Source organism: Gopherus evgoodei, chromosome 6 (assembly GCF_007399415.2).
Source record: "Gopherus evgoodei ecotype Sinaloan lineage chromosome 6, rGopEvg1_v1.p, whole genome shotgun sequence".
Taxonomy (NCBI): domain Eukaryota; kingdom Metazoa; phylum Chordata; order Testudines; family Testudinidae; genus Gopherus; species Gopherus evgoodei.
Window position 1 is genome coordinate 59,114,365 of NC_044327.1, and position 12,446 is coordinate 59,126,810.

Here is a 12,446-nt window from a genome sequence, read left to right on the forward strand (position 1 = left end):
TCAAACTATAATTCTCAGTACATCCTGCAATACCCAGTCCCTGTTGCACCTGCACGCTTCAGTCCCTGGGCTGGTGAGAGTTTCAGTCATTGCTGGGAAGTTGCTGACTCTTCTGCGGCCAGAGCTAGATTAACCCTTTGTGGGCCCCTTCCAAGCATGGGCCTGGTGCCACCAGAGCCATTGTAAACCTAGTACTGGTCTCGGGAGCAAGTGGGGAGACAGCACTAAGGCAGGGGCTGAATGGGAGGAGGGCTGCAGGGCAACATGGGGACAGGGGCAGATGGGAGAGGGTAGGGGTTAGCCCCAGGGTCTGCATGAGGGAGGCTACTCAACTCCCTAACAATCTCCCCCACAGAAATAAACCCTGTTCCATACTTCTCCTACCCACACCTAACAACCCTCCAGGTTCACTCCCAGGCTCCGTCACCCTCTCCCTCAGCTCCTCCATTACCCCTGATTCCCCCCAAGCTTTAGCACTGCTTCTGAGAGGTTCAGGAAATACATTTCTGTATTGTAGTTTAAATGAATTACTCAAAGTTCTGTCTTAATATGCCTAGTAAAGAATCTATTTGTCAAAAAACATTTCCTGAATCTTTTTTTTTTGTCTGTGTAGTAAGTACAGGCCCTGATAAAGGCCCAGTATGAGGCCTGAGGCCTTAACTAAAGTAATGATCAAGACTTTGCTAATATAAAGCAAAGTTAAGCTGTGAGCTAGAGGCAGGCCCTGCTCACAGAAGCTGGCAAGGAAAGGACTGATGCTGCAAGAAGATACGTACCTAAAAGGTACTGAACACTAGATATCAGAACATTCACATACTTGCACATTCCACACAGATTAACAAGGAACAGACTGACCCACCCCAACGACAGGGGCAAAAGGGTAATATGTTGGATAGAGTTGTTTTGTTCTAACCAACATGTACAAGGTGAGAGGCGGCACCTTACTACGTAGAGGGGTTGTACCTGGCTACGTACAGGGCTTGCACCTCAATACGTCAGGAGTGATGTGTAACTTGTTTGTACCTGTGTATAAGAATGCATCCCTGCGGCAGTGTCTTTTTCCGGCCTAGGGGGCAGTGGAAAGTCCCGCCACTAACTGAGCCGAGTCCATTGACCGTGAGCACATAGTAGTAGTAAGCCCAGTAGACTAAGTAATCTACGGGGAACTATCATTGTGTCCAATACGGCAATAAACCTGGCCGACGTGCCTTCGTACCTTATTAGACTCTGTGGTCATTGGAGGTTCTCTTCGGGTCTGCTGCGTCAGCTATCTGCACAGAGCTGGGGCAGCACACAGAGGGAACACGCACGCAGCCGAGTGATACCAACAAGGAGAGAGCAGAGCACCAGCAGCAGCATCTGACAACATATCTGACAACAGTCTGTATCGTTACAGACATGCTTGTTGACAGGTATTTTGAAATACATTACCAAAATAATTGAAACTGGCATGATTATACTGTGTTATTTTGGACAAATAAAATATGCAGAGTTTTAAAATATTGTGGTGCAGAATTCCCCCAGGAGTAAGTAGGTAGTATTCTGCTTTCTTCCTAGAGTACATAATGAGGCTACAAATTACACATTAGAAACGATAGATTATCAAAGACTGGTTCTTGAGACAAGACCACCCATGATCCCCAAAGATAGGCCTGTGTTTAAAATAATTCAACTTTCCACCTAAATACAATTCTGAAAATATATCTACACTTTTAACTTACCCTTTCCAAAGCTTGTGAGAAAACAAAGCATATATAGCAAGAACAAAAACAAGGCACTGAGAAATAACCATATACAGAGGGTTAAGTACTGCCCTTTCTCTGCAGCAAAACTCATGTCAAGGAATATGGTGTATCTGGATCAAGTATATAACTCTAAGTGGAAGAAATCATTAAGTACTGGGGCTGGAGAAAGTGAGGAAACTAAAAGGTTTCCATTTCTGTGCTTTGGCCTGAACTGTATACATTCAAATATTTCTCTTAAGCAAACAAATCAGGATGTAGATAAAACATTAATTTTTTTGAGAAACAATTATGGATCTTAGAACTTCAAATTTAAAATTCAAAACAAAATTCAAGATAATGGTAAAAACATTAGGCTCAAATGCCCAAGCATTGGCCTGTGAAGGCCAGCCCTTATGCCTATCCTGTAATCCTGTTCTGTAAGATTCCATTACTGAATTATGAGTAAAAAAATTTTTGATCATCATCTGTGTCCTGATGTATTCTGTGGAACTGAGCCTCCACTTCAGAACTATGCTAGAGAATCTCAGCTTTCACTGAAAAATAAGTTTCTAGCCTTCACGGTTTTGAGAAAAATCTTGAAATAGTGAACTGAGATTAAAAACCATATACTGTTGTCGTTGGATGTGTAGACAGCCCAAAACAATAGCTCTGAGAGGCATTATCTTTCATCCTCACTCAGGGTCCCATGGACTCTCTGATTCTGTGAGCACAGAAGTCACTATCTGCTCAGGCCAGGAGATCCACATTTTTCTCTCTTTCTCTCACTCTCCAGCTTTTCCCAAAAAAGGCAAATTACCTGGCTTACAGTGCACACTCACTGCACAGTTCTATGGAGCCAGGCAATAGAGCACTGTGGGGGTCAGAGCCAAAGCCCAGCGCATAGCCCGGGAGCAGACAGAGCCAAAAATCTAGATTGATAAAATAAGCTGCCTGGAGAAAAGTGCATCACCTGAGGCCTTGGGAACTAGGGAAATGTGTAGCTGAGTGTGTCTATGCTCCCCACTTCCCTGGCACACATGGGGGAAAGGAAGTTCTGAGCTAGGCTGACTGGACAACACTGCAAGAACAAAGACCCAGTGAATGGATCCAGGCTGCCTGGAGAGTAAAGCAAAAACTTATGCTCAAAAATGCTCAACTGAAAATATGTCTTTACTAGTTTTATATCCATAAGAATGTTCAGCTATGAAGCACAGATGCGCATGTTTGGAAACAGGATGGAAAGGAATGAAGTTATTTCATGAAAGAATAAATTAACACTGACACTGAGTTTAAAGGTACTTGCTGCAGAATACACACTGCCTCCTCCCCACCCTCCACCCTCAATTATTATAATCTCATGGTAAAGGGCGGGCAAGTCAGTTTTCTGTTTGAAAAGGCTGCCCTAATCATATGGGTGGTGCCTCTGTAATTCGGTGCACTTACATCAATATATGAAAGATGACCTACTTGTAGTACAATATGAATCCAGTAAAAGTTTATTATATTTCAACATTAGCTTCAAAAATACTGACACACATTTTCATGTTTAATTTTATGCAAATCATTTTAAATAATCATGCTGTATCGAGTTAATTCATACAAAGAGGATTGATAAACAATTGCCTATGTGCATGTTAGCTTATAACTAAAGGTACAATGGATTGTAAAAAGCAGCACCACATAAATAGGGTCAATGATAACAACAAATATTTGTAACTTTAAAACTCAAATTTTCCTTTTTCTTTTCAGGTATTAAAATAAATATATGTATCTATGGCTTTTTCAAAAAATAACTTTAGTAGTTATTTGAAATTTTGGCAGCCACTGATCACACCCTCTATACAATACCAAAGCAAGTTTCCATTTTCAGGTGTTCATAGCAGCCTGAAATATTTATCTTTAGGGCTGAAGTGTTAACGCCATCTCTGCCTGAAGATCAAATGTCTTAATTTTTTTTTTTTGTTTAAAATTTTTAAACATGACCAAAATTTCCTCATTTGAGATTTAGGAAAGCAATTTAAGATAAAATTCCACACTCCCAATTGTGGAAAAAATATTAATATAGGGTTACAGCAAAATGACTAGTTTGACATTTGGCACAAGGACTAGTGTGCATTTGGTAAAAGTTTTGAAACTGAAATCCACCAATTTTTCAGTCACTTAGCACGCTCTGTAGACACTTGCTAATGTTTGCTTAGAGTTTAATAAAGTCCTTTCCCGTTTGACAACACTGTCTATTCTTCTTAGCAGTGCCAGCATTATGGTATGTAAGAGGAAGAATACGTATCATTAAAGGATTTTCCAGTGTGATTCAGGGATAAAGCTTCTGTATTTTGTGTTTTCACATCTATCTGGAGTTTTGCTACATTCTCAAATGTTACAATGTGCTGTAAACTAAGATTTTATTGATTTAAAAAGGTTATGTTTCTATCTTTCTGTTAGGGAGATGTTGCTGATAATCTAAAATCTAAAATACTCTGTAGCACTATTAAGCCCAGTACACAAAAAACCTGTCTGGCTAAAGAGCTGCCATGGTTTAAGCTATCCCTTCTCTATCCCATTCACTTTGATAAGACAAAAAAATCAACTGACAAGTTTTACTTTTAAACGACAAATTAAATGCAATGACGAATTATTCTCAGTACAGTTGGCTTAATGCAAGGGTTAGTTTCAACAGCAGCATTTATCTGACCATGTTGAACGTATATTTACGTAATAATTTTTATTCTCATTTTGTTTAAATTTGTAAATTCATAATCGTGCTTTTTACACTGTAAAAACTATACATTATAAGAAATACAGGATGCACAACAAAGCATTTCTTGACCTATCTTACCTACACAGTCATTTTGCATCAACTGTTAAAACTTCAACCTTGTTCTAAAACAAATATGTCTTTTGTAATTGCTTTAGTTTTACCTGTAAGGATGACTGTTAACTACAGAATCGGTAGTCACCTGTAGAATAAACTTGTATAGCACCCGTGTTTTGTACCATCACCAGACAGTTTACTCTTGCAAAGCTTGTACTAATCAAACAAGTCTTCTTGAGAAAAGAATCCAATGCCATAATCAATAAAGCAACATTTAAAAATTTCCTTTTTAATTAGTATAATAGGAATTGTGTACATTTGGGATAATAAATTGTAAGTTGAGGGATACAAAAGAAGTTCCAAAATGTTTGATAAGTTTAAATAAAATAATGAAGGTAAATTTAAGTTGGAAAGTTAGTGTATATTTTGTATTAAACCACAGTATACTTTGAGTCTCTGGCTAACTTACCTTGTACTAGTTGCAAGTCTAAAGTAAAATTCAATTTAACACAGATATGAAATAGTTTGTTTTAATAAAATATTTTAACTTCTGGGCACTAAAATTAACATCTAGATTAAAACAAAACCTACCTTTTCTGTGGCAGACCAAGGCTTCTACACTGGCATGAAGTTTCCTAAGTTGCTGATCCAGATTCTCAAATTGTTGCTGTTTTTCCTCAAACCACTGGCAAAAGATGAAAAAAACAAGCATTACAAATTACGTTACCAATAACAAACTACATTCCTTGTTTTAAAGGAACAAATTAACCATGTACAACTATGGTGGTCAACTGATGCAGCTGAGAAACCAAGCCAATAAGTAAATTAATATCCCATTTTCTACTCCTACAGCCTTAAAATGCAATTGTTGAGCCTCATTAATTTGTCTCATTATTCAAGTCGAAAAATCAGCTCTTACTGCATCCGATTCATTCATCTTGATTGTCATTTTGTTGACAGCGTCGGCAGCCTTGTTCACCATCCTCAATATTCCTGCTCCACTCAGAGCCTGGGTGTTAACTGCTCTCGGCAGCTGGAATTGAATGACAAATAAGGGCAAACAAACCGGTTAAGAGGCTGGAGCTTTAACTGGGCACAAGAGGGACTGAAAAGGATGTAGTGTTTTCTTCACTCTCATATATTTCAATATAGTAGAACTTAATTTCTCAAATTTACTACTTTTAAATTCTCAGAGGAAAACTGAAAAATATAGACTTTCCATTTTCTCTTCTTCTGTACCTTTACATTTAGATGGAACAAACACTCTATTTGTCAAAAGTTGTTACGAAATAGCCAAAGGCCTTAACTGGCCACCTATACGCTAGAGAGAGCAAACTGCTACTAAAACAGACAGAAAAGCTTAGCTGTAGTATAAAACGATAAATACATTGAGATGCTATAGTAATATTTCAATACATTATGAAAATCTTTTAGATAGTATCTTGGTTGTGTACAAATGAGCACGCTGTATTTGTGTACATTAATTTCTAAATGTAAGTTAAGTCTTGAAACCTACCTCTCACAGGAATGTCATGGGAATTAGTATTTAAGTTATCCAGTAACGATGCACGTGTCAGTGATGTGATTCTTTTGGTATGGTAGGGGTAATGTGACTATGATAATGACGTGGCCTTATTAGACAAGTAAGTATTATAGCAGATACATTATGTGCATCCATAAAACTGACTGTTGTCATATATACGGACTTTTTAAGTGTATTTAATGCTTGTGAAATGTGCTAGATTGACAGCACTGGTGATCAAAGTCCTCTATCCACAGAACAGATATAGTATGGCCAGCAGCAGTGCAAACTTCTCTATATTACCCCCACTAACAAACCTCAACTTTGACCTCAGGGGAATCCCATCTAGGGGTTACAGGTGAGAGAATAATTTTGTTTCCATGCCAATTTAATCTTTCAACTCTCTGCTGAAAGCAGCCAACAGCAGTGCCCTGTGTATTTTAGAGACTTGGACATTTGTCCATTTGGAGCTAGGAAGAACAATTTATTTCCCATAAACTAGTGAGCAGTCAGTTAACTTCAGTCACTATTGACCTAATCTACATTTTAATAAGAGGTAAAGGCAAGAGACCCTATAGCTCATTGGTTCTGTACCTTGAGACATCTTATTCCATTGAAGATATAATGTAATCTTAATACACAAGAAATTATGGGACTAAGTCTCCATATCTAAAGATGAGAATATATATTATTTTGTATAAAGCACTATTATTAACCAGAGAACAAATAGGAGAACTTAAAAAAAACAAAGACAAAAAAAACAAATACCTCAGAACTTTCCAAGAACTGCCTTAAATCAGGATCCTGTAACAAGGTTGGGTGTTTTACTGTTCGTTGTAGATACCTATGATTTTAAAAATTAAAATATTAGATAACTTAAAACAATTTAATGCTCCTGACAGCACTAGAAATGTTCTTATCCACAGAGCAACAGCAGTGCAAGCTTCCCTTAATCATTCTGCCAATATGCTCAAGCCCCCTGTTGTGGAGGAATCACCTCTAAGGGTTAGAAGATAGTTCAGTCTCCATGCCCCTTCAATCCTTTGCCTCTTTGCTGTGACTTCCAGTCATGTTTGTGTATGTTGTTACCGGTCCCTCCCACCCCCCCAAAAAACCTAAGCTGATATCAAACACCCAGCATTTGATTATCTGCTTTGCCAACAACTATTATGAAAAATCACTAAGAGAAGTCTTGTTTACATATACCAAGAAGAGAATGTTACAAAACCAAAGCCACTGAAAATGAGAAGACATGGGTATGCTAAACAAAAGCCAAGAAACCTAAGAGTACAAGGCAACCAATTTTAGATTCATCCCTTGATGAGTGAAGTTATCAGTAACTGACGAATGAATCTACAGCTCTGATGTTTGCTTTCTTTTGAGAAATTTACTTTTTGCTTTTTCTTGGAACACAAAGATCTACTGCTGCTTGAACAACAGTCTCATGCTATGGCCTGTCTTGTCCTACTGTCATTTTTTATTTTTTGGCCAGTACCCTAGTAAGCCCTTTAGGGCAAGGACCTGTCATGTTTGGCTCTGACTTAACAGTACTACTATACAGCATGCAGTATAGTTATAAATGAACAATGCCATCTATATTATAGAACAGGTTGGACAAAATCTGCAGGGATGATCTAGGTTTGCTTGGTCCTGCCACAATCAATATATTTGAAAAGATAGGAAATCATTAAGGTATCATTGTCATTCAAGTCTCTTTAGTATGGCATCCAACTTAGAATTTTTTTATTTACTTTTTTTTTTTTTTTTTTTAAGGTTGCAACTGAATTTAAGAAGTAAAAAGAATTGGCCATACTTTATTCAGAAAATTCAGATTGTGTGGCTCTGATCCAGCAGCCCAAGAACTGTACAAGCTGCTGGATCAGACTGGGCATACAGAGCCTACTTAGTACATGAATATACCAGGGGAATGCAGTAAATATAAATACACATATTACCGTTCTAGTGCAGCTCTTCTTTTTTCTACAAATTCTGTAGATGATGAATCTTCCTTGCCTACTTTAACCTTGGTCATGCCTTTGAAGAAAATTATGTGATATTGATTTTACATTACTATGAGGCAATCATGAACACAACTGATGTGCTTAGAACTATAAAGGTATTAAAGCTCACTTGAACGTTATGCATTAAAGTCAAAGTTACATGAAAATCAGCACCAAGGCATACAGAGAAAGATAATGGAGTGCAATGTATGCAGTATGCTTTTCTCAAAATTCCAGAACGACAAATTTCTGAAATCAAGTACACTGCCACTGACAAACATTTTGGATATTTAAAACAATTTTAATTATAAAAAGTAGGGCTGTCAATTAATCGCAATTAACTCACGTGATTAACTCAAATTTAATCATGATTAAAAAAATTAACAGTTATTAATCGCAGTTTTAATCATACTGTTAACAGAATACCAATTGAAATTTATTATATATATTTTTGGACGTTTTCCTACTTTTTAAAATATATTGATTGCAATTACAACACAGAATACAGGTGTACAGTGCTCACTTTATTATTATTTTTTTTTACTACAAATATTTGCACTGTAAAAGAGATAAACAAAAGAAACAGTCTTTTTCAATTCACCTCATACAAGCATGTCCTCTGGAATGGTGGCCGAAGCATGAAAGGGCACACAAATGTTTAGTATATCTGGCACTTAAATATCTTGCAAAGCCAGCTACAAAAGTGCCATATGAACGCCTGTTCTCACTTTCAGGTGACTTTGTAAATAAGAAGTGTGTAGCATTAGCTCCCATAAATGTAAACAAACTTGTCTGTCTTAGTGATTGGCTGAACAAGAAGTAGGATTTAGCGGATGTATAGTTCTCTAAAGTTTTATGTTGTTTTGTTTCTGAGTGCAGTTATGTAAAAAAAAACCCTATATTTATAAGTTGCACTTTCACAATAAAGAGATCGCACTACAGTACTTGTCTGAGGTGAATTGAAAAATACTATTTCTTTTGTTTTTTACAGTACAAATCAACACTAATATAAACTGAGCACTATACACTTTGTATTCTGTGTTGTAACTGAAATCAATATATTTGAAAATGTAGAAAAACATCCAAAATATTTATAAGGAATTTCAGTTGGTATTCTATTATTGTTTAAAGTGCGATTAAAACTGTGATTGATCACAATTTTTTTAATCGTTTGACAGCCCTAATTAAAAAAAAAATCTAATAGACATGAGATGACTTGAAACTTATTAGGAACTCACACTCCACAGAGTTAAGTTGCAACTTCTATTTTAAAAAGTTTGCCACTTTATTGAATAGACTGCTGTATAGTGTATTTTCTTGCCTTTTTTTTTTTAAATACTAATTCGGACGTAAAAAGGTTCACAAACCCTTGCCATGCAAATATCAGAAAAAAAATCTCTACAATAGTGAGTTTTTGTTTAAAAAGACATACAATAATATTAGCATCAGATCTCTCTTTTTAGCAGGGCGTTATATTACACAGTGACAATCCTTACACCTATGTTACTTCTAGTGATTTTATTAAATTGAGTGATAATTATTTCTAGTGATTTTATTACACTGAGCTCCGATTACATATATTTAACAGAGCAGACGTCTATCAAATGTTAACATTCAAAAAATTGGACAGGTGTTTCTCCCCTACCCCCGCAGGTGAGTACACTGTCTGAATTTTGACTACATGGTAACCTTATATCTAGGTATCTGTCCTCTATTTTGCGTGGTTTGCAGTTGGTGTGTGAATTTTCCATAATCACCACCTTCCTGTATAGATGGACTATTTTTCTTTCTCAAATGAGAAGGTACTACTACTTGGAAGCCCCAGGAAAATTACCAAGTGATCCTTTGGTAACAAACATCACAAATTGCTGAATATTTAGTTACAAATGTCATCCCAATACTCTCTAATGACTGGACACATCCGCTATATATGCATATACATTTCCTCTTTCACCACAATTTCTCCAATATCTCACCCCCGCCCAAGGCCTGCATGCTCTGAGGTACCACTGAAATGGTATCGTAAAGAAATGTTCTTTTATCATGCTACAGACTGAAAAGAGGACAAGCAATCTCAAGTTCAATTCCAGGGTAATTTGTATATTCAGATCCTTTTCCCAGCATGTCAGAGATGGACTTTATTTTGGTTAGGAAAGTTGTCTGCAAAACTTAATATCAATTAGTTATTTTTCGGTTCCTTAATTGATCAGACACCATTGCTTCTATCAAATGAGATTTCTGTATAAAACAGCTTTTCTATAAAGTTGAGAAACAAAGCCAAACTTGCAAGTACTGGTGCAATGGGGGACTGGACCAGTTAAAGTTAGTTTTGATTTCTAAGTATGTTAGAAAAGTTTCTCTACTGAACAGATGGCCAACCACATGTAATTCTGCATGTCAGACTAGATGATCCTTGCTGTCCCTTCTAACCCTATGGTTCTATGATTCCATGGCTCTCCCAATCGGTAAAGCTCTCTGGTTCAACAATGGATTATCTGCAATGGGCATCATTGGAGAAGGAAAATAGTTTATTTTGAGTTCTATTCCAAATCCAGAGTAGTCTTCACTAAAAGATGCATATACATTTCTGAAGCTGTGACTTTTTATTAATGCCTGGGAACATGGCGATATTTTCACTGCCACAATTTTCTTGTTCAATAGTTTGGCTGTGTCAGAGTCCCCCAGTCCACAACTGCTTTGAGCTAATTGTTTTGACAATACCACAGAATATTTCAACCAACCAATCCACTCTATTTAATGGCTTTCCTATACAAAGCACCGGTGCTCACTCTTTCTCCCCCTTCTTCCATATAAATTCTAATGTCCTCTGCATTTCTGCTAGAATTTTTTCTAGAAGGATTACAAAGATTTTTAAACAAGAAAAGAAGTCCTTGGCAATGTGTTCATTCTAACTGTGGCTATTCTTCCCAAACAAGAAATTGCATACTTCCCACAGCACTCCAGATCTTATTTTCATTTGTAATACTAGTGATTTGCTATTTAAATCATAGAGCTCTTCTAGCTTGAGAGCTGAATTCCCAGGTATCTTATAGATTTTGTTACCCATCTGTACTTAAATATTTTTGGAAGCAATGACATCTCAGTCTGGCAAATTCACAGCTAACATTTAAAGTAAATTATGCCAAATTTGAAATCCAGATGCTTTCCTGCAGTAATAGATTTCTTTAGAAACTAATTTTAGGGAAATATTTGGTTCAAAGAAAAACTGTATTATGTCATCTGTTCATAAAGCTATTTTTGCTGTGTCCCTGCAAGTTCTATTCCAGTGATAAATTCACTGTTCCTTATTCTCTGTGCAAAATCTCCATGGCCAGTGCAAAAAAAGGAGACACAATGGAGATCCCCTCCAAGTTCCTCTGTGTAATTCAAACAGGGGAGATTTAACCTCACTAGCTCACATAGATGCTTTAGGGCTGGTGTAAAGAGTAGTTATCCACTTAAGGATCTGAGGGCAAGCAACCACGAGACAGGACTTGACACAAAGTTTGACTCTATTCTATCAAAAGCTCTCTCTGCATCAAGTGATAACAAAAGAAACGGAACTCTTTTTGATCTGGCATTATAGATGATTCCAAGCACTATCAGAATATTGTCTCACATATCTATTCTTAGTGAATCCAGTTTAATCTGGATTTGTATAAACTCAGAGCATAGACTGCAATCGGCTAGCTAGTATTTTTGCTAAAATCTCTGTCGTAATTCAGCAGTGAGATACGCCTATATGAGCTGCATAAGGTAAGACCTCTTCCAACTTTACGGACAAAAACAGTGGCTTATTTCATAGGTTATGGAAGCCCTCCCCTAATGCAATAATATCGAAGGTACCTCTCAAGGGACATACTAATACTTCTTTAAATACTTATAAAATTCAGATGGAAAGCTGTCAGGTCCTGGAATTTTTAACACTTTTCCTACTTGCTAACCTCTAAGATTTCTTCTTCTGTTATTTCTTTGTCAATTTTGTTTGTCTTTGGCAACTCTGCTACTTCCAGATATTTCTGAATAACTTCAGGAGCTTGGAGTATCTGACGCATAGAGGTTTTCATAATAAACAACCAAAATAGCACATATCATTAGAGTGTGTAACTGTCTTCTGTAGATTGTTTTTAATTGCTGGAATACTACATTGCTCTTGAATCCCTTTAATCATTTGAGCCAATAGTTTGCCACTTATTTCCTTTTTCATAACAAAATCTGCTTTGTATACAAGGGCCTTCAGTTAATTGTTGATACACTCTTTGAACCTGTGTATTTGTGAAAAGTATTTTATCATCACCTATTCTAGTTTTATTTTTTCTTGAGCTCTTTTTCAGTTGAAATGTTCTTCTTATCAACTGGCTCCTAAATATTACTTAACCTGCCTCCTA

The 12,446-nt window shown here is 36.7% G+C and overlaps 1 protein-coding gene across 3 annotated transcripts in view; it reads right to left on the bottom strand.

The window, feature by feature from the left end:
* SNX2 (sorting nexin 2) overlaps nucleotides 1-12,446 on the bottom strand; it is a 61,798-nt gene that overhangs the window by 9,241 nt on the left and 40,111 nt on the right. For all 3 annotated transcript variants that reach the window (XM_030566033.1, XM_030566031.1, XM_030566034.1), the window contains exons 7-10: nucleotides 8,014-8,092; nucleotides 6,827-6,902; nucleotides 5,456-5,569; nucleotides 5,128-5,221 (exon numbers count right to left, since the gene is read on the bottom strand). In XM_030566033.1, coding sequence (XP_030421893.1) covers nucleotides 5,128-5,221; nucleotides 5,456-5,569; nucleotides 6,827-6,902; nucleotides 8,014-8,092 — 363 coding nt within the window. The remainder of the gene's footprint in view (nucleotides 1-5,127; nucleotides 5,222-5,455; nucleotides 5,570-6,826; nucleotides 6,903-8,013; nucleotides 8,093-12,446) is intronic.